This window comes from Dendrobates tinctorius, unplaced genomic scaffold (genome assembly GCF_039654945.1).
Source record: "Dendrobates tinctorius isolate UK_male_01 unplaced genomic scaffold, ASM3965494v1 ptg000036l, whole genome shotgun sequence".
NCBI classification, from domain to species: domain Eukaryota; kingdom Metazoa; phylum Chordata; class Amphibia; order Anura; family Dendrobatidae; genus Dendrobates; species Dendrobates tinctorius.
Window position 1 is genome coordinate 8,417,649 of NW_027361704.1, and position 23,266 is coordinate 8,440,914.

Consider the following 23,266-nt stretch of genomic DNA (forward strand, 5'->3'; position numbering starts at 1 on the left):
TTAACTGATGCAAAGTTTGTTGAAAGGATAATACTTCTTACAGTCTTCCTCTTCTGAGTAGCAGGCAGCTGTGAGATGCTTGGAAGATGCACACCTAGTATGATCTAGTCTAGAGGAGGAGCTTTACTACTAAGAATTTGCAACACATTTTCACTTTCAGTTTCATACATTGTAAGTAGGGGGGTTGGGGCAGCATGAGGTTAACCAAGTATAAGATTAGATAAGGGCAGTGGAGAACAGTGACACACAAGAAGTAAGAAATGTCTCTATCTCCAGCAGAACTGCTTATCACTGTTGTTCATAGTTTGATAGAACATATATATTTGAGTAACATTTATAAAATTCATATGAAAGTTCAATTATGAAATATTAATACATTTTTTTTAAAGCTGGAGTCGGAGTCGGTACATTTCTACCGACTCCGTCTCCATCCAAAACTAACTCCGACTCCACGACTCCGACTCCACAGCCCTGCCCTAATCCCACAACACACCCCGTCAATATAGGCCCTAATCCCACAACATACCCCGTCAATATAGGCCCTAATCCCACAACACACCCTGTCAATATAGGCCCTAATCCCACAACACACCTCGCCAATATAGGCCCTAATCCCACGTCATACCCCAATATAGGCCCTAATCCCATGACACACTCCGTCAATATAGGCCCCAATCCCACGTCACACTCCGTCAATATAGGCCCTAATCCCACAACATACCCCGCCAATATAGGCCCTAGGACTACAACACATCTCGCCAATATAGGCCCTAATCCCACAACACAACCCGCTAATATAGGCCCTAATTCCACGTCACACCCCGCATTGGCCCTAATCCCACAACACACCCCATCAATATAGGCCCTAATCCCACAACACACCCCAATATATGCCCACATCCCACCTTGCCAACACAGGCCCTAATCCCACGTCACACCCCAATATAGGCCCAAATCCCACGTCACACCCCAATATAGGCCCTAATCCCACAACACACCACGTCAATATAGGCCCCAATCCCACGTCACACTCCGTCAATATAAGCCCTAATCCCAAAACATACCCCGCCAATATAGGCCCTAGGACTACAACACATCTCGCCAATACAGGCCCTAATCCCACATCACACCGTGCCAATATAGGCCCTAATCCCACGTCACACCCCGCCAATATAGGCCCTAATCCCACGTCACACCCCGCCAATATAGGCCCTAATCCCACGTCACACCCCGCCAATATAGGCCCTAATCCCACGTCACACCCCGCCAATATAGGCCCTAATCCCACAACACACCCCATCAATATAGGCCCTAATCCCACAACACACCCCAATATATGCCCACATCCCACTTTGCCAATATAGGTCCTAATCCCAACACGCAAACATAGGCCCTAATCCCACAACACACCACGTCATGACAACTACCCAAATCCCATGACACAACCAACGCCATTATAGACCCCAAATTCTACTAACTACACACCAAGCCGTTAGTCTCCAAATCCCACGACACACTCCATCATTAACCCCTTCGTGACCGGGCCAATTTTTTAAATTCTGACCAATGTCACTTTATGTGGTCATAACTCTGGAATGCTTCAACAAATCCCAGTGATTTTGATAGTTTTTTCGTGGCACATTATAATTTATGGTAATAGTAAATTTAGATTGATATGTTTTGTATTTATTTATAAAAATATCAGAAACTTGACAAAAACGTAAAAAAAAATGCAGTTTTCAAACTTTGAATGATTATCCCTTTAATCCAGATAGTCATACCACAGAAAAACATGAATAAATAACATTTCCCACATGTCTGCTTTACATCAGCACCATTTTTAAAACTGTCATTTATTTTGTTAGCCTTTTAGGAGGTTTAAAAATGTAGCAGCAATTTTTCATTTTTTCAAGGAAATTTACAAAATTTATTTTTTTGAGGGACCTATCCAGGTTTGAAGTGACTTTAGGGGTGCTATATATTGGAAAACACCAAAGGTGATACCATTTTATAAACAGCACCCCCTGACATATTGAAAACTGCTGTCAGGTAGTTTATTAACCCTTCAAGTGATTTTCAGGAATTAATGCAAAGTGGTATAGCCGGAATGAAAAAGTGTTTGTTTACCACCTAAATGTCACTAACTTCTGAACTGGCCGCTATATCCGGGAGACTCTAAGGCCGCTATTGGGCCATGAACTGCTATGGCAAACATCAGGATCACAGAATCATGATCTCAGTGTATCAATTAGATTAAAATGCAAGCCCCCACAATCTTTTAACCATTTATTTGATGTAGTCACTTTTGACAGCAGCAACTAAGGGGTTAAAACAGATATGGACGGTGCCAACACCGAGCATTTGTGAAACAGCAAGTTGTCAGATATAGTTGACAGCCGACAGCTGCTGGATTGTCACCTTTATGGGAATGATATTCTCTTATATCTCATGTCAGTATATATACATATTGGCGGTCTTGAAGGGGTTAAAGAACCGAAATCCCATGACATATCCCACCATTATAGATCCCAAATCCTACGACACACCCCGCCATGACGGCTCCTGAAATCCCACCAGTCACCCCCACCTCCAGGTACCACCTCACCTCCCTTATTATACAGACATCCTCCCCTACACTCCGAGGACGTTACTCTACGCCCCTCTCATGAACACAGTGCCCGAGAGCAGAGAAGCTCCGGCCTCTAACCTGACAAATGCCCGCAAGTTGCGCCACACTATGGCCGTAGCCAGGACACGCCTGCATAGAACCACGTGACCACAGAGACACGGGAACAGCTGACGGCTTCCTACCAGGAGCCCATATATTCTAGCATCAACAACCCCCGCTCTAAAAAAAAAAAAAAAATGCACAGTCTGACTTCCGTGCATGTGACCGATCACGTGATTTGGTGTCATCACCTGTCCCTCACAGGGATCAGTTGGAGGCTGAGCGAGCGGCGCTGGATCTGCTCTGTCCGCACCAGCCCTGGATTGCTCTGAGAACGATTGTGCGACGCTAGAGGTCAGTAGTTTTCCCAGCTACGTGTTATCCGGCTGGCAGCGGTGCAGCACTGCATTACTGTATACCCTACACCGCAGCTGGGTCATCCTGGTAATTGGACACAGGTTGGGTTTTGTGCCACTTTCAGGGGGTGCTGGCCGGCAGCTCATCACTTATTGTTATTGCCACCCCTTGTTTCAGGCTCCTGCATTCCTCTGTGTGGTGTATTCGGTGACATCTGTAGTGACTGTGGTGTATTCGCTGACATCAGCCTGGTTTGTCTCTGACGCCTGTTGTGACTGTGGTGTACTCGCTGACATCAGCCTGGTTTGTCTCTGACGCCTGTAGAGACTGGCGTACTCGCTGACATCAGCCTGGTTTGTCTCTGACGCCTGTAGAGACTGTGGCGTACTCGCTGACATCAGCCTGGTTTGTCTCTGACGCCTGTAGAGACTGTGGCGTACTCGCTGACATCAGCCTGGTTTGTCTCTGACGCCTGTAGAGACTGTGGCGTGCTCGCTGACATCAGCCTGGTTTGTCTCTGACGCCTGTAGAGACTGTGGCGTACTCGCTGACATCAGCCTGGTTTGTCTCTGACGCCTGTAGAGACTGTGGCGTACTCGCTGACATCAGCCTGGTTTGTCTCTGACGCCTGTAGAGACTGTGGCGTACTCGCTGACATCAGCCCGGTATGTCTGACGCCTGTAGTGACTGTGGTGTATTCGCTGACATCAGCCTGGTTTGTCTCTGACGCCTGTAGAGACTGTGGCGTACTCGCTGACATCAGCCTGGTTTGTCTCTGACGCCTGTAGAGACTGTGGCGTACTCGCTGACATCAGCCCGGTATGTCTGACGCCTGTAGTGACTGTGGTGTATTCGCTGACATCTGCCTGGTTTGTCTCTGACGCCTGTAGAGACTGTGGCGTACTCGCTGACATCAGCCCGGTATGTCTGACGCCTGTAGTGACTGTGGTGTATTCGCTGACATCTGCCTGGTTTGTCTCTGACGCCTGTAGAGACTGTGGCGTACTCGCTGACATCAGCCTGGTTTGTCTCTGACGCCTGTAGAGACTGTGGCGTACTCGCTGACATCAGCCTGGTATGTCTCTGACGTCTGTAGAGACTGTGGCGTACTCGCTGACATCAGCCCTGTATGTCTCTGACATCTGTGGTGTATTCGCTTCAGCCCAGTATGTCTCGGACGCCTGTAGTGACTGTGGCGTACTCGCTGACATCAGCCCTGTATGTCTCTGACATCTGTGGTGTATTCGCTTCAGCCCAGTATGTCTCTGACGCCTGTAGAGACTGTGGCGTACTCGCTGACATCAGCCTGGTTTGTCTCTGACGCCTGTAGAGACTGTGGCGTACTCGCTGACATCAGCCCGGTATGTCTGACGCCTGTAGTGACTGTGGTGTATTCGCTGACATCTGCCTGGTTTGTCTCTGACGCCTGTAGAGACTGTGGCGTACTCGCTGACATCAGCCTGGTTTGTCTCTGACGCCTGTAGAGACTGTGGCGTACTCGCTGACATCAGCCTGGTATGTCTCTGACGTCTGTAGAGACTGTGGCGTACTCGCTGACATCAGCCTGGTATGTCTCTGACGTCTGTAGAGACTGTGGCGTACTCGCTGACATCAGCCCTGTATGTCTCTGACATCTGTGGTGTATTCGCTTCAGCCCAGTATGTCTCGGACGCCTGTAGTGACTGTGGCGTACTCGCTGACATCAGCCCGGTATGTCTCGGACGCCTGTAGTGAGTGTGGCGTACTCGCTGACATCAGCCCGGTATGTCTCGGACGCCTGTAGTGAGTGTGGCGTACTCGCTGACATCAGCCCGGTATGTCTCGGACGCCTGTAGTGAGTGTGGCGTACTCGCTGACATCAGCCCGGTATGTCTGTAGTGACTGTGGCGTACTCGCTGACATTAGCCCGGTATGTCTGACGCCTGTAGTGACTGTGGTGTATTCGCTGACATCTGCCTGGTTTGTTTCTGACGCCTGTAGTGAGTGTGGCGTACTCGCTGACATCAGCCCGGTATGTCTGTAGTGACTGTGGCGTACTCGCTGACATTAGCCCGGTATGTCTGACGCCTGTAGTGACTGTGGTGTATTCGCTGACATCTGCCTGGTTTGTTTCTGACGCCTGTAGAGACTGTGGCGTACTCGCTGACATCAGCCCGGTATGTCTGACGCCTGTAGTGACTGTGGTGTATTCGCTGACATCAGCCTGGTTTGTCTCTGACGCCTGTAGAGACTGTGGCGTACTCGCTGACATCAGCCTGGTTTGTCTCTGACGCCTGTAGAGACTGTGGCGTACTCGCTGACATCAGCCTGGTTTGTCTCTGACGCCTGTAGAGACTGTGGCGTACTCGCTGACATCAGCCTGGTTTGTCTCTGACGCCTGTAGAGACTGTGGCGTACTCGCTGACATCAGCCTGGTTTGTCTCTGACGCCTGTAGAGACTGTGGCGTACTCGCTGACATCAGCCTGGTTTGTCTCTGACGTCTGTAGAGACTGTGGCGTACTCGCTGACATCAGCCCTGTATGTCTCTGACATCTGTGGTGTATTCGCTTCAGCCCAGTATGTCTCGGACGCCTGTAGTGACTGTGGCGTACTCGATGACATCAGCCCGGTATGTCTCGGACGCCTGTAGTGAGTGTGGCGTACTCGCTGACATCAGCCCGGTATGTCTCGGACGCCTGTAGTGAGTGTGGCGTACTCGCTGACATCAGCCCGGTATGTCTGTAGTGACTGTGGCGTACTCGCTGACATCAGCCTGGTATGTCTCTGACATCTGTGGTGTATTCGCTTCAGCCCAGTATGTCTCTGACGCCTGTAGTGACTGTGGCGTACTCGATGACATCAGCCCGGTATGTCTCTGACGCCTGTAGTGACTGTGGCGTACTCGATGACATCAGCCCGGTATGTCTCTGACGTCTGTAGTGACTGTGGCGTACTCGATGACATCAGCCCGGTATGTCTCTGACGTCTGTAGTGACTGTGGAGTATTCGGTGACATCTGTTGTGACTGTGGTGTATTCGCTGACATCTGCCTGGTTTGTCTCTGACGCCTGTAGAGACTGTGGCGTACTCGCTGACATCAGCCTGGTTTGTCTCTGACGCCTGTAGAGACTGTGGCGTACTCGCTGACATCAGCCTGGTTTGTCTCTGACGCCTGTAGAGACTGTGGCGTACTCGCTGACATCAGCCTGGTATGTCTCTGACGTCTGTAGAGACTGTGGCGTACTCGCTGACATCAGCCCTGTATGTCTCTGACATCTGTGGTGTATTCGCTTCAGCCCAGTATGTCTCGGACGCCTGTAGTGACTGTGGCGTACTCGATGACATCAGCCCGGTATGTCTCGGACGCCTGTAGTGAGTGTGGCGTACTCGCTGACATCAGCCCGGTATTTCTCGGACGCCTGTAGTGAGTGTGGCGTACTCGCTGACATCAGCCCGGTATGTCTGTAGTGACTGTGGCGTACTCGCTGACATTAGCCCGGTATGTCTGACGCCTGTAGTGACTGTGGTGTATTCGCTGACATCTGCCTGGTTTGTCTCTGACGCCTGTAGAGACTGTGGCGTACTCGCTGACATCTGCCTGGTTTGTCTCTGACGCCTGTAGAGACTGTGGCGTACTCGCTGACATCAGCCCGGTATGTCTGACGCCTGTAGTGACTGTGGTGTATTCGCTGACATCTGCCTGGTTTGTCTCTGACGCCTGTAGAGACTGTGGCGTACTCGCTGACATCAGCCTGGTTTGTCTCTGACGCCTGTAGAGACTGTGGCGTACTCGCTGACATCAGCCCTGTATGTCTCTGACATCTGTGGTGTATTCGCTTCAGCCCAGTATGTCTGACGCCTGTAGTGACTGTGGCATACTCGATGACATCAGCCCGGTATGTCTCTGACGCCTGTAGTGACTGTGGCGTACTCGATGACATCAGCCCGGTATGTCTCTGACGTCTGTTGTGACTGTGGAGTATTCGGTGACATCAGCCCAGTATGTCTCTGACATCTGTGGTGTATTCGCTTCAGCCCAGTATGTCTCGGACGCCAGTAGTGACTGTGGCGTACTCGCTGACATCAGCCCGGTATGTCTCTGACATCTGTGGTGTATTCGCTTCAGCCCAGTATGTCTCGGATGCCTGTAGTGACTGTGGCGTACTCGATGACATCAGCCCGGTATGTCTCGGACGCCTGTAGTGAGTGTGGCGTACTCGCTGACATCAGCCCGGTATGTCTGTAGTGACTGTGGCGTACTCGCTGACATTAGCCCAGTATGTCTCTGACGCCTGTAGTGACTGTGGTGTATTCGCTGACATCTGCCTGGTTTGTCTCTGACGCCTGTAGTGACTGTGGCGTACTCGCTGACTTCAGCCCAGTGTGTCTCTGCCGTCTGTAGTGACTGTGGAGTATTCGGTGACATCAGCCCAGTATGTCTCTGCCGTCTGTAGTGACTGTGGCGTACTCGCTGACTTCAGCCCGGTATGTCTCTGATGACTGCAGTGACTGTGGCGTACTCGCTTACATCAGCCCGGTATGTCTCTGACATCTGTGGTGTATTCACTTCAGCCCAGTATGTCTCTGATGCCTTTAGCGACTTTGGTTGTGGGCTAAAATCACGGACTCCGTCAGACGTCAGTCATTCGCTGACATCAGCCCGGTATGTCTCTGACGTCCGTAGTGACTGTGGCGTACTCGCTGACATCAGCCCGGTATGTCTCTGATGTCTGTAGTGACTGTGGCGTACTCGCTGACATTAGCCCGGTATGTCTCTGACGTCTGTAGTGACTGTGGCGTATTCGGTGACATCAGCCCGGTATGTCTCTGACGTCTGTAGTGCCTGTGGCGTATTCGGTGACATCAGCCCGGTATGTCTGATGCCTGTAGCGACTTTGGTTGTGGGCTAACATCACGGACTCCGTCAGACGTCAGTCATTCACGTGTCCTACCTAAGTTAGGCTGGGGTCACACTGCGTTAGGGCAGTCCGTTTAACGGATTGTGTTACACCGCGGCATAACGCGATGTAGCTCAATCCGTTAACGCTGCCATTCACTTCTATTAGGAGTGCACGGACTGCATTAACGCTATGTGAACCTGGCCTTACATGCACCACTTATAGAACACTCACCACTTATACTCCATGGGGCTGTTCAAGTGTCACGGCAACGTGTCCGTTTTTGAGTTAGGGGACAAAATCTTGCATTTATAATTATCAGTCCATGATTAACGTAACACATAGGAGAAGCTTTGTTACTGAAAATCACTGATGGTAAGAACTGGCCAATACTGATGAACAATTCTACATTTTTGGATACCAGATACGGTAAATCTGAGGAGACTGCCTGAGCTCAGGACGTGTTCTAGACTTTTCATCTCTAGATGTCAGACAAGAATTGTCATTCTCAAAAAAATGAATGTGGAGTAGCAGAGAGGAAGCGTTGTAAGCTTGTCTTTGTGTGTCCCGGATATGGCGGCAGGGAGGAAGCATTGTAGCTTGGCTTTGTGTGCCCTGGATATGGTGGCAGGGAGGTAGCGTTGTAGCTTGGCTTTGTGTGCCCCGGATATGGCAGCAGGGAGGAAGCGTTGTAGCTTGGCTTCGTGTGCCCCGGATATGGCGGCAGGGAGGAAGCGTTGTAGCTTGCCTTCGTGTGCCCCTGATATGGCGGCAGGGAGGAAGCGTTGTAGCTTGGCTTCGTGTGCCCCTGATATGGCGGCAGGGAGGAAGCGTTGTAGCTTGGCTTCGTGTGCCCCTGATATGGCAGCAGGGAGGAAGCGTTGTAGCTTGGCTTCGTGTGCCCCGAATATGGCGGCAGGGAGGAAGCGTTGTAGCTTGGCTTTGTGTGCCCCGGATATGGCGGCAGTGAGGTAGCGTTGTAGTTTGACTTTGTGTGCCCCGGATATGGTGGCAGGGAGGAAGCGTTGTAGATTGGCTTTGTGTGCCCCGGATATGGCGGCAGGGAGGAAGCGTTGTAGCTTGGTTTCGTGTGCCCCGGATATGGCGGCAGGAAGGAAGCGTTGTAGCTTGGCTTCGTGTGCCCCGGATGTGTCGGCATGGAGGAAGCTTTGTAGCGAGGCTTCATGTGACATCCATGGGCTGTCCAAATCTTTCACAGACCCATAGACTTGGATGTCCAATGTGCCTCGGTTTTGTTTTTTCTTTATTGTTGCAGAGAATCGGTGTGCAAAGTAAAAATTGACACATGAACAGGCCCAAAGACTACAGTATAATGGGTACATAATGCTCTGATCAATATATATGTGACTAGGTTGGCCCGTGCAACATTTTCGCACATTGGTCGTCGGGGGCGCAGGCAATTTCAGAAAGTAAGCTGTTGAAATGTAAATGTATTTCATGAGCTAATGAACACAGACAGGTATTTACAGTATATATGTAGATTGGTAATACAATATATTGTTTTGATAACTAGAGGCCAAAAAATGTTTTCCGGTTGAGGTGACACCTGCAGGTCATTGCGTCTTTCTGCAGGTTTATGAAAACGAATGTTTAAACTGTATTTAGTGATAAAATCGTGTGTGTGGGGCGAAGTAATCAGCGAAAAAGCATTGCATGTTTACAAATGTTAGTAGTGTGCTTTGGGGTACTGTGCTGCCACCTGCAGGTCATTTTTCCTTGCTGCAGGTTTATGAAAATGAATGTTTAAACTGTATTGTGTGATCAAATCATCGATGTGTGGTTTGTTTGGCTATTTTCTAGCTGAAGGGGGCAAGTTTACCTTTCAAATGGTGTATCATTTGTGTGTGTGTGTGTGTGTGTGTGTGTGTGTGTGTGTGTGTGTGTGTGTTGGTGCATTATTAGCCATTTTATTTCTATTACACATAATGCATTTATATGACAGGTGAAAAACATGGCTGGCATAATGAAAGCTTCTGTTAGTAACCTGCTCTATTAGCCTACTTTCACACATCCGTTTTTTTAAATTCGGCACGATGCGGCGAAAATTGTGAAAACCGGAATTGGATCCGTTTTTTTCACATAGAATGTAATGATCGCTGCATCGTGCCGGATGGCCATGCGGCGCCTCCGGGTTTTGCTGGATACAGCAAACATGCGCCGTCCGGCGTCTGCAAAAAACGTTGGCTGCAACGTTTTTTTGCAGCGCCGGACCGGATTTTTCAACAGCGCATGCCCGGGCACTGTGAGTTTTAACCCCATAAGTGCCTGGCGCGCATCTCTCTCTCCCCTTCTCTCTCCCTCTCTCTCCATACGCTCCATACCTTTCTTTGGCTGGCTCTCTTGTCCCCCGCTGTCTCTCTGGCTGGCTCTCTCGTCCCCCGCTGTCTCTCTGGCTGGCTCTCTCGTCCCCCGCTGTCTCTCTGGCTGGCTCTCTCGTCCCCCGCTGTCTCTCTGGCTGGCTCTCTCGTCCCCCGCTGTCTCTCTGGCTGGCTCTCTCGTCCCCCGCTGTCTCTCTGGCTGGCTCTCTCGTCCCCCGCTGTCTCTCTGGCTGGCTCTCTCGTCCCCCGCTGTCTCTCTGGCTGGCTCTCTCGTCCCCCGCTGTCTCTCGCTGGCTCTCTCGTCCCCCGCTGTCTCTCTTTGGCTGGCTCTCTCGTCCCCCGCTGTCTCTCTTTGGCTGGCTCTCTCGTCCCCCGCTGTCTCTCTTTGGCTGGCTCTCTCGTCCCCCGCTGTCTCTCTTTGGCTGGCTCTCTCGTCCCCCGCTGTCTCTCTTTGGCTGGCTCTCTCGTCCCCCGCTGTCTCTCTTTGGCTGGTTCTCTCGTCCCCCGCTGTCTCTCTTTGGCTGGTTCTCTCGTCCCCCGCTGTCTCTCTTTGGCTGGCTCTCTCGTCCCCCGATGCTGCGGCTCCTTTAAATGTCCTCCAAGCCACATCAGGCGCCGCATGTACATCCGGTGTCACCGCTGCAGGCTGGATCCAGCGGCCCGGCTTTTCGCCGCACGCCGCCGGACCCCTGACACCGGATGTGTGAAAGAGGCCTTAGACATCCATTGCTGATGCTTAATAAAAACTTATTGGTACAGGTAGATCACATCATATGCATGCTTGTCCCCATCATAAAACTTGTGCCTGCCAGCTCAGTTCGCTTTGTAAAAACAAACCACATTTTACCAACCCTCTCCAGGTCCATAGCTGTGCCTCCAGTGCTGTGCCACTAATTGTGTGTAAGGTGCAGTGGTCACTTCATGTTGGCAGCGCTGCAGCCAATCCCTGAGGTCAACGGCTCTGCTGATGTGGCTGGCATAAACAGCTGAGCTCATTGATTGGCTACAGCGCTGGTGATATGACGTGTATCTAAACAATAATGATTGGGGCAGCAGCGTAAACACAGCGCTAAACCTTTGGCTGGCAAGTTAGTCATGGCCTAAATTGTCCCAGAAAATTATTGCAATTACACATGTTTTGTTATACATGTTTTATTTCATTTGTGTATTAGAACAACAAAAAAAAAAAATGGGAAAGAAAAGGCAAATTGGACATAATTTTACACACAACCTTAAAATTGTGGTTACCCTCAACTTAATATTTGGTTGCACACCCTTTGGAATAAATAACTGCAATCACTCGCTTCTTACAACTCTCAACTGGAATTTCGGACCACACTTCTTTTGCAAACTGGTCCAGGTCTCTCATATTTGAAGGGATCCTTCTCCCAACAGCATTTTTAAGGTGTTCAATGAGATTTTCTGGTCACTTCAGAACTCTCCAGTGCTTTATTTCCATCCATTTCTGGGTGCTTCTTGAAGTATGTTTGGGGTCATTGTCCTGCAGGAAGACCCATGACCTAGGATGCAAATCCAGCTTTTGGACACTGGGCACTGCATTGCAACTCAATATCCTTTTGGTAATCTTTGGACTTTATGATGACTTGCACCCAGAGCCAGAAGCAGAAATACAATCCTAGATGATCTTTGACCCTTCACCATGTTTAACTGTAGGTACTGTATTCTTTTTTTTGTAGGCCTAATCCTGTTTTAGTCAAACATATTAGTATAATGTTCTCTACCAAAAAACTCTGTTGGTCTCATCTCTCCATAAGACACTTTCCCAAAAAGATTTTAGCTTACAACCCCTAGTAAAAATTGTTGTCACTGGCCTTGGAGGATGTTCATTCAGTTTAATTTTGTAGAATAAAAGCAGATCACAGACATGGCACAAAACTAAAGTAATTTGAAATGGCAACATTCTGGCTTTAAGAAACACTAAAAGAAATCAAGAACAAAAAATGTGGTAGTAAGTAATGGTTATTGTGTTTTTTTTTTTTGTTTTGTTTTTTTTTCTTAAGACGAGGCAGAGGGAAAAAATTATGGAATCGCCCTGTAAATTTTCCTCCCCAAAACTAACACCTGCATCAAATTAGACCTGCTCATAAGTCTGCATCTAAAAGGAGTGATCACACCTTGGATAGCTATTGCACCAAGTGGACTGACATGAATCATGACTCCAACACGAGAGATGTCAATTGAAGCAAAGGAGAGGATTATCAAACTCTTAAAGAGGGTAAATCATCACGCAATGTTGCAAAAGATGTTGGTGGTTCACAGTCAGCTGTGTCTAAAATCTGGACCAAATACAAACATGGGAAGGTTAAGGCAAACATACTGGTAGACCAAGGAAGACATCAAAGCGTCAAGACCGGAAACTTAAAGCAATATGTCTCCAAAACAGCAAATGCACAACAAAACAAATGAGGAACGAATGGGAGGAAACTGGAGTCAACGTCTGTGACCGAACTGTAAGAAACCGCCTAAAGGAAATGGGATTTACATATAGAAAAGCTAAACGAAAACCATCATTAACACCTAAACAGAAAAAAACAAGGTTACAATGGGCTAAGGAAAAGCAATCGTGGACTGTGGTTGACTGGATGAAAGTCATTTTCAGTGATGAATCGCGAATCTGCATTGGGCAAGGTCATGATGCTGGATCTTTTGTTTGGTGCCGTTCCAATGAGATTTATGAAGATGACTGCCTGAAGAGAACATGCAAATTTCCACAGTCATTGATATGGGGCTGCATGTCAGGTAAAGGCACTGGGGAGATGGCTGTCATTACATCTTCAATAAATGCACAAGTTTATGTTGATATTTTGAACACTTTTCTTATCCCATCAATTGAATGGATGTTTGGGGATGATGAAATCATTTTTCAAGATAATGCATCCTGCCATAGAGCAAAAACTGTGCAAACATTCCTTGAACAAAGACACATAAGGTCAATGTCATGGCCTGCAAATAGTCCGGATCTCGATCCAATTGAAAATCTTTGGTGGAAGTAGAAGAAAATGGTCCATGACAAGGCTCCAACCTGCAAAGCTGATCTGGCAATAGCAATCAGAGAAAGTTGGAGCCAGATTGATGAAGAGTACTGTTTGACACTCATTAAGTCCATGCCTCAGAGACTGCAAGCTGTTAGAAAAGCCAGAGGTGGTGAAACAAAATACTAGTGATGTGTTGGAGTGTTTTTTTTTTTTTCCATGATTCCATAATTTTTTCACACAAAATTGAGTGACTCCAAAATTTTTTCCCTTCTGCTTGGTCTAAAAAAACTAACCATTACTGACTACCACATTTTTGTTCTTGATTTCTTTTAGTGTTTCTTAAAGCCAGAAAGTTGCCATTTGAATTGACTTTAGTTTTGTGCCATGTCTGTGATCTGCTTCTTTATTTTTTTTTTTCAAGAAAATTAAACAACTGAATGAACATCCTCCAAGGCCGATGATTCCATAATTTCTGCCAGGGGTTGTACTTGCTACTCTACTTACTAGACTACAGTCCAGCTTTTTTATGTCTGTGTGCGCAGTGGGGTCCTCCTTTGTCTCCTGCCATAAAGTTTAATTGTGTTGAAATGTTGACGCATAGTTTGCCGCTGACACTGATGCACCCTGAGCCTGCAGGACAGCTTGAATTATTTTGGAACTTAATTGGGACTGCTTCTCCACCATCCGGACTATTCTGCATTGTACCGTTTCATCAATTTTTCTTCCGTCCATGTCCAGGGAGATTAGCTACAGAGTCATGGTGGGAAACTTTTTGATTATGATGTGGACAAAGGAATACTTAAGATCTCTGGAGATGGACTTGCAATCTTGAGATTGTTGATATTTCTTAGCAATTTTGACTCTAAAGTGCTCAGTTCTTCAATTTCTCTTCTCCATGCTTATTGTGGCACAAAGCAAAGATTGAGTCAACTTCTCCCCTTTTATATCTGGTTTCAGGTCAGGTGTGATTTTCATAGAATCATAGAGTTGGAAGGGACCTCCTGGGCCATCTGGTCCAACCCCCTGCTCAAAGCAGGATTCGCTAAATCATCCCAGTCAGATGTCTGTCCAGCATCTGTTTGAAGACTTCCATTGAAGGAGAACTCGCCACTTCTCATGGCAGCCTGTTCCACTCATTGATCACTCTAACTGTCAAAAAGTTTTTTCTATAATCTGTGTCTCCTCCCATTCAGTTTCATCCCATTGCTTCTAGTCTTTCCTTGTGCAAATGAGAATAAAGATGATCCTTCTACAATGTGACAGCCCTTTAAATATTTGTAGACAGCTATTAAATTTCCTCTCAGTCTTCTCTTTTGCAAACTAAACATTCCCAAATCCTGCAACCTTTACTCATAAGACAGGGTTTGCAGACCGGTCACCATTCTGGTCGCTCTTTTCTGAACTTGCTCCAGTTTGTTGATGTCTTTTTTAAAATGTGGTGCCCAAAACTGGACACACTATTCCAGATGAGGTCTGACCAAAGAGGAGTAGAGGGAAATAATGACTTCACGTGATCTAGACTGTATGCTTCTGTTAATACATCCTAGAATTGCATTTGCCTTTTTTGCTGTTGCATCACACTGTTGACTCCTATTCAGTCTGTGATCTATTAGTATACCCAAGTCTTTTTCACATGTGCTGTTGCTTAGCCCTATTCCTCCCATTCTGTATGTTTTTTTCATTTTTATTGCCCAGATGTAGTACTTTGCATTTTTCCCTGTTAAAAACTATTCTGTTAGTTGCTGCCCACTTCTCCAGTTTATTTATATCTTTTTGAATCCTCTCTCTCTCTTCTCTAGTATTAGCTATCCCTCCTAGCTTTGTGTCATCAGCAAATTTAATCAGTTTACCCTCAATTCCTTCATCTAAATCATTGATAAAGATGTTGAACAATACAGGGCCCAGGACAGAGCCCTGTGGTACCCCACTTGAGACATTCTTCCAACTGGATGTGCAGCCATTTACAACCACTCTTTGGGTCCGATCCCTAAGCCAGTTATGAATCCACCTAACAGTTGCCTTGTCCATTCCATACTTAGTCATTTTTTCAATAAGGATTGTATGAGATACTTTGTCAAATGCTTTGCTGAAGTCAAGATATACTATATCTACAGCATTTCCTTGATCCACCCAATCAGTAATTCCGTCATAGAAGGAAATTAAGTTAGTCTGACATGACTTATTAGTTACAAACCCATGCTGACTCTGTTTAATCACTTCATTCTTATCCAGGTACTGACATACATGTTGTTTAATAATTTGTTCCAAGATCTTTCCTGGTATAGAAGTCTGACTCACCGGCCTATAGTTGCCTGGGTCCACCTTCTTCCCCTTTTTGAAGATGGGAACAACATTTGCTCTTCTCAAGTCTTCTGGGACTTCTCCTGTTCTCCAAGAATTTTCAAAGATTATGGAGAGGGGTTCAAAAATTTCTTCTGCTATCTCCTTCAGTACTCTGGGGTGTAATTCATCTGGACCTGGAGACTTGAATTCATTTAGGTTAGCTAAGTGTTTCCTCATTATCTTTCTGTTTATAGATATCCTGGATTCTTCTATTCCCTTAATAGGACAGTGAAGAACAGTTGATGTTACATTTCCTTTCTGAGAGAAAACAGATGCAAAATAGGAATAGTTCGGCCTTCTCAACATCCTGTCTTACCATTTCATCATTTTCATCCTGTAAAAATCCTATAGCATCTTTGACTTTTCTTTTACTTTTGACATATCCCCAGCTTTAGATAATCTGATTTGTGCCCTGCAGGTTCTGCAGACAGCATTATATTCTTCTTTAGATATGCCTCCCTCTTTCCATTTTATAAGCCTTTTTTTTTTTTCTTCCTTTTTAGCATGTGCTTAAGTTCTGTGTTCATCCATCCTGGTTTCCTTAAATGCTTCCTATTCTTCCCTCTTTTCAGAATTGTTAACAATTGTGCTTTGAGAATTTCATTTTTCAAGATTTCCTATCCTTTGTGGACATTTTTGTCTTTAAGGATATCCAGCCATTGGATCCCTCCAATTCTCTTTCTGAATCCCTTAAAATCTGCCTTTCTGAAATCTAACCTTGACGTCTGAGTCTTCACAGGTCTTCCTCCTCTAGTTATCCAAAATTCTAAAATAGCATGGTTGCTACCTCCTAGGGTCCCAGCCACTTTTACCTCCTCAACCATTTCCTCCCTGTTTATAATGATTAGATCCAAGGTAGCAGTTCCCCTTGTTTTCTCCCCTACCTTTTGTAAGATAAAGTTGTCAGCAAGAGAGGATAAGAATTTCCTTGACCTGTTAGTTTTGCCTGAGAGTGATTCCCAACAAATGTCTGGATAGTTGAAATCTCCCATGACAACTATGTCATATTTCTTGGAGAACTTGGCCATTTGATGCATAAAGAGTTCATCCATATCTTCAGCTTGCACAGGTGGCCTGTAGTAAATGCCTACAATGGTGTCCTTTCCATTGTTCTGTCCTTGTATTTTTACCCAAACAGTTTCCACAGAACTCCCAGTCTCTGAAGCTTCAACTCTGTGCAGATATACGCGTTTCTAACATACAATGCGACACCTCCTCCTCGTTTATCAAGTCTGTTTCTTGCAAATAAGTTGTATCCTTCTAGCCTTGTATTCCAATCATGTGTATTGTCCCACCAAGTTTCAGTGATTCCAATGCCATCATATTTCTTTTCCTGCGTTAGTAGTTCCAATTTTCCTTGTTTGTTGCCCATGCTTTGTGCATTAGTATAGAAACATTTTAGTTTGTGATTTGGTTTCTCTTTCTCCAATATTTGTATTAATTAGATTCTTTTGTCTTTGTTCTTCCTTTCCACTTCTAATAGCAGAGTTCTCAATAGCATTTGTCAGGTGTATGGCTTTTTCTGGTCTTTTGCTTCCCTTCCCATGTTGTTCTAGTTTAAAGCACTCCTTACAAGTGTAGCAAGGCGACCTCCAAATACATGTTTTCCAGTCTTCGTAAGGTGCACCCCATCTCTAGCAAGTAGTCCATCGTATAGGTAATTCACTCCGTGATCCAGAAATCCAAATCGTTGCTGACGGCACCATTGATGTAGCCAGTTGTTCACCTGCAGAATCTTATTCCACCTCCTTGTTCCATGGCCATCCACTGGAAGGATGGAAGAGAAGACCACCTGCGCTCCCAGTTCTTTCACTTTCTTGCCTAAGTTTTCAAAGTCTCTGCAGATGGTTTCCAGGTCGTTTCATGAGGTGTCATTTGTCCCCACATGTAGTAGCAGGAATGGGTAGTAATCTGTAGGTCTGAAGAGTCCTGATATCTATAATTTTTGCACCTGGAAGACAGCACATTTCTCTTGAAGTTATATCCGGTCTGCAGATAGCGGCCTCTGTTCCTCTCAACAGGGAATCCCTCATGACCACCACTCTCCGTTTCTTCACAACATTTTTCTTTCTCCATCCAGGAGAACTCTGACGGCATACAAGATTGCTGTTTGTGGGCAAAGTCTTATCCTGATGTATTTCTTCATCGTTTTACTGTGTGAGAGCCTGGTACTGGTTCCTGAGAAGTATGGCTGCTGACTGCCTCCTGATCCTCATGCTTCTCTGGGTCACATGTTTCCATTCCTCTGTTTCTTCAGGTGCACTTCGAATTTCTTCTCTTTCTGTAACATGAAGAGATAATTCTGCTCTGTCTAAGAACTCTTCACCTTCCTTAATGCTCTTCAACGTAGCTAACCTCTCTTCGAGATTTTGCCACTTTACCTCCAACAAGGACTCAAGCTTGCATTTGTGGCATGTGAAGTTTGGCTTTTCCACTGGTAAGCCTGTGAACATGTAGCAAGAAATGCAGCTCACCAAATGGCTCCTGGCCTCTTCCTTATTGAGATTTCTTAAAAACAATGAGAGATGAGCCAAAATTCTTCCCCTGGTTTTCCGATTTCCTCTTTTCAGCTGCAACGGCCAAAACCCAGTGATCGTTGAGCTCGCGGAGACTCTTCACTTATCCCAGAAGGCACGGGGAGTATGCAAATGATCTCCTCAGGACTCTTCTCCTGGTTTCATATTGTCCACACCTGTTACTTGCCATTGGTGAGTTTTGAATGACCATCACATACTTAGTCCCTTAATGACAGCTGAAATGCCTTTTAACAGCGGCAGTTAATGATACTCATTACTCAGGTCTGCTTTTTAATGGCACTGAGCAATAAGGGTGTAATGCCCCAAGGACACAAAATGTCCAAAATCTAGGTCTGATTAATAATTAACTTCTCTCTTCTCTGATGATCTAGCATATCTGACAAAAGGTAAATGGGGTCCTCTGAGCCCCCTCCCAGGGACTTCATTCATTCCCAGACCCTCGTGCTCCATCTGCCACCTTTCCATGTCATTTTCCTGGAAAAAAATGGCAGGTGCATGCGCAGTGCGCTCGCTGAGATCTGCAGGCCGGTACCCGGAAACAATTGGGAATTTGTTCATTTTGATCACTGTCATGGGGTCTAATAATAAAAAAAAAAAAAAGTTAACCACCCCTTTAGAAGAAATTTATCAGCTCTGTCCTAGACTAAATCTTTGTAGTGAAAATGACTACAGTGCCATATATCTTGGCTTCTATGATCCCTAAGAGCATTGGACTTCATTCAGTCATCTGTTTTTCAGTGATATAACAAACTCGCCATTACATGTCTCAGTCCATGAAAATTATACCGCACAGGTCATCTATTTGCTTTGTTTCTAACTTTTTTTTAGTTTTTAAAATCGCACCGTGTTTTGAATCTGAAAAATGACTCATTCAATGAGGCCTTACATAGAGGAAAAGGCGTGCTTTGCTTTACTATAGTAGTGCCTGAGTTTTTAGGTCTTCAGTGGGAGTTATATAATTTTTAAAATGTTCTGCTTTTGATGTATTATGAATTGTTTTTTTTTTTTTTTTTCTTTTCTTTGTTTTGGCTGCAAAAAGCATGAAATATGGAGAAAAAATACCGTATATACTTGTGTATAAACCGAGACTTTCAGCACATTTTTTTGTGTTGAAAACATCCCCCTCGGCTTATGTATGAGCCATTGTCCAGGTAGACATTGTGGGAGGGGGAGCGTTGGAGCAGCGGCGGCTGTGGCACAGTGACCGCTGCAGCCACCGGCTTCAAAAAGATTTCATACTCTCCCTCCTCGCGCCATCGCTGCATCTCCATCCCGGCAGCTCTTCTCCTTTGCTGAGTGGTCACGTGGTACCGCTTATTAAGGTAATGAATATACTCCCATAGGCGTGGAGGGCATATTCATTACTTTTAAGGAGCAGTACCACGTAACCCCCGAGCACAGGATGGCGCGTACAGAGTGAGTAGGACGGGGTGTGAGTCATGCGAGACCAGGGGAGCCACGCATAGCGGGACAGGGTGAGGGGGGGGGGGGAAGGCACGCATAGCGGGACAGGGTGAGGGGGGGGGGCACGCATAGCGGGACAGGGTGAGGGGGGGAGGCACGCATAGCGGGACAGGGTGAGGGGGGGAGGCACGCATAGCGGGACAGGGTGAGGGGGGGAGGCACGCATAGCGGGACAGGGTGAGGGGGGGAGGCACACATAGCGGGACAGGGTGAGGGGGGGAGGCACACATAGCGGGACAGGGTGAGGGGGGGAGGCACACATAGCGGGACAGGGTGAGGGGGGGAGGCACGCATAGCGGGACAGGGTGAGGGGGGAGGCACGCATAGCGGGACAGGGTGAGGGGGGAGGCACGCATAGCGGGACAGGGTGAGGGGGGAGGCACGCATAGCGGGACAGGGATAAGGGGACAATGCATACTCGGCTTATACTCGAGTCAATAAGCTTGCCCAGTTTTCCTTGGCAAAATTTGGTGCCTCGGCTTAGACTCACGTCGGCTTATACTTGAGTATATACGGTAAATTAAAAGCTTCCTGTTTGTTCTGTTACTTTGTGGTTCAAAATATCTCAAGACTTTTTGGTATATTGTGACAGAACCATTAGATGTAATTTTATTTTTTATTTTTACTTGTTTCAGTGTTTTATACAGAAATCAGTATGGATGAACGCGCTAACTTAATGAGTATGATGAAGATTACGGTAAAGGTATTGATCCAGGCTGCTCTAAATCTAGACAGAAGCCTGGAATCTGATTTCCCTCCGCTGCAACAGTTTTTCTACGTCCTGGAGCATTGCCTGAAACATGGGCTAAAAGGTAATTTAATTTCTGGGATAGGATCAGCATTCACTGTGCTGTCTCTGTCATTCTCTCTCCTCATAACTAGAAAACAGAAAAGCAAAAAGCGGCACAAAAATATTGTTGGATTGTTGGGTGCAAAGAAGCCTCCCAGTCATATAGCAAACCTTGTAAATAAATAAAAAAAAAAAAAATCGAAGGCAGCACACCAGTAAGTAGAACTCACATGCAGTTTATTGGCCCTTGTGCAACATTTAGGTCCCAAATGTGGACCTTTTTTCCTATCATCCATGACAGCACCAACGAAAGAGGGGATCCGCCCTTCAAGGACAGGGAACCTTTAAGATAAAAAGGGCGGCTCCTCTCTCTAAATCAGTGGTTTCCTGTCCTTGATGTGCGGAGCCTTTACCTGGATGGCGGCATCCGATGAAGAAACAAGGATTCCCAGGCCCCGGCCGGTCAATGGCGACAGGGCACCGGCTCTGCTTCGGCCGGCACCAGTAGTCCTGGAAGCGCCGTGGGGGCCCAATGGGGTGTGGTGGCCGCCAGCCCTGCGTTCCGGCACGGTGTCAGAGCACGGCCAGAAACAGGAAGTCTCGCTCTGACACTGCCAGGACTTTTGCACCCGGGAACTTCTGGGGGTGGTACCGGAAAACTGCAGGAGACGCCGGCCGGCAGATCCCCTGGGAGCAAAGTTCTTAAGGGAGGATTGCCGGCCAGGCAGGGGCACCGGTGCTGCAATGTAGGGCAGCAAAGCCCATGACAGCAGCAAGGAGAGTCAGAGCAGCCACAGCGACCCCGATGCCAGGAGAGTTCTGAAGGTTCCAGCAGGGCACGCAGGTCCAAGGATTCCAGGACAAGTTGGCAAAGCTCTTCCATGATGAAGGATTCCACGGTCCCTAAACGAGACCTTTCAGACGACATCCTGCCTCAAGTTCCGGTACCCTTAAATTATTTGGAGTGGTCAGTGAGCTACGAGAACGTCATTTGTTAATGCAGCTGTTAACCCCCCCCCTTTCTTTCTTTATGGCTTTCGGGTAGGAGCCCCCTAGAAAGAGTACTTGTGCTTTAAATATGTGGACAGGATCTGAGTAGCACATGGCCCAAGAAATTATGCCAGCAGTGTATCAATGACATGGTGACTAAGGAAACCTCTGAGTTTTCTACCACCCTGACAACTCTCATCAGAGCCGAGGTGGAAATCTCAACAACTTCCCGGTCCTGTTCAGGAGAGACATCAAGCAGGGATAGGGCTGAGGTATCTCCTTCGCCGTCAATGTCATCTGATGAGGGAGTTGTGCAGGATACTTCGGGTTTGTCCTCATCGGAAAGTGACTCTGCCTCGGGTTACTGCTTCCCCCTGGAGGAGGTCGACAGTTTAGTCACGGCAGTAAGGTCCACAATGGGACTGGTGGACCGTAGGACTGAAAGATGTTTTGCCCATGAATGACAAACTACAGATTCTCATGACTAGAGAGTGGGAGAAGCCAGATGGGAAAATACCCATTTGAAGATGAGGCCTCTTCATCCTGCGGTAAGGCTCCCATATTAGATGTTGCCATTACGAAGGCCTCAAAAAGTTCATCCCTCCCCTTTGAGGACTCAGGGTTGTTAAAGACCCTCTTGATATGAAGGTGGATACCTTTCTTAAGTCAACATAGGATTCATCAGCAGGGGCATTGAGACCTGCCATTGCAGAAACTTGCAAGGCAAGATCTCTTTATGGTCTGGTTGAGAACGTTAGAAGATCAGCTAGGTGATGATTCGCCCAGTAATGCCATTAAAACAACACTCCAATGATCAAGGGAGTAGCAGCCTTTTTGCCTGACTCAGCCAGGCTGGCAATAAGATCATCTGCAACTATCTAATGCAGGCCAGAGCACAGTCTGATTGAAAGCCTGCTCTGGAGATGTTCAGGCAAAAGGGAAGCTATGTTTCCTTCCCCTGCGAAGGACAATATTTATTTGGTCCGGCTCTAGATGACTTCTTGGAAAAGGCGGCCGACAAGAAAAATGGGTTCTCAAAGCTTCCCTTCTCTTCCTTCAAACAGTCCTTTTGGGGGAAAAGGCACAATAGAAGGAGAGCGTCCACGGAGCAGAGGAGACGTGACGACAGACCTTAAAATTCCAAGGGGTTCCTGTTCGGTACCTCTTCCCGAAGTGATCGGAAGTCCTCCAAGTGACTTTCCCAGGTGGGAGGAAGGCTCTCCCTCTTGCTTCCAGCCTGGGAGAAAATATCATTCAGTCCTTGGATTCTCAACCTGGTGGGGGTGGGGTTGAAACTGGGATTCAAGAGCTTTTCCCCCAAAAGGTTCATTGTTATGGCCCCACGAGCGTCCGTGTCAGTACAGATGGCGTTGGAGTCAGAAGTACTGTGCCTCTTGGGGAAGAATGTTCTGCAGAATGTACCAGCGGAAGAAGAGCGTTAAGGGTTATACTCTCCCTGTTCCTAATAAAGAAGCCGCATGGCTCGATCTTCAACTTAAAGGGCCTTAGCAAATTTTTGAAGATCCCACAGTTCAAGATGGAGTCGATTTAAGTCAGCGATTCAGCTACTCTTCCTGGATTGCTGCATGGCCGTCCTGGACCTGCCAATACACATGGCATTCAGGAAATTCCTCAGGGTGGCGGTATCAGTGGAAGGCACTCCTTTGGCCTGGTAGTGGCCCCGTGGGTTTTCACAAAGGTGACAGCGGAGGTTATGGCTCACTTCAGAGAGAGAGGAACCAGGCTATTCATCCATTACCTGGACGATTTCCTAATAATGGGCTGTTCCTTCACTCATTGCCACAATCAGGTAGAGAACATAGTCACCATCTTAAAAAGCTTAGGATGGTGTTTAAACCTGGAAAAATTAAGGTTGTGGCAACAAAAGACGCAGACCTTTTTAC

General features: G+C 47.1%; 1 protein-coding gene across 5 annotated transcripts in view; it reads left to right on the forward strand.

The window, feature by feature from the left end:
* The first annotated feature begins 2,817 nt into the window (after nt 1-2,817).
* Nucleotides 2,818-23,266, forward strand: part of RUFY1 (RUN and FYVE domain containing 1) — a 573,324-nt gene continuing 552,875 nt past the window's right edge. For 3 of the 5 annotated variants that reach the window (XM_073573702.1, XM_073573703.1, XM_073573706.1), the window contains exons 1-2: nt 2,818-3,022; nt 20,218-20,394. In XM_073573702.1, the coding sequence (XP_073429803.1) occupies nt 20,238-20,394 (157 nt within the window). In that variant the 5' untranslated portion in view covers nt 2,818-3,022; nt 20,218-20,237. The remainder of the gene's footprint in view (nt 3,023-20,217; nt 20,395-23,266) is intronic. The other 2 variants (XM_073573704.1, XM_073573705.1) reach the window with 2 other exon arrangements.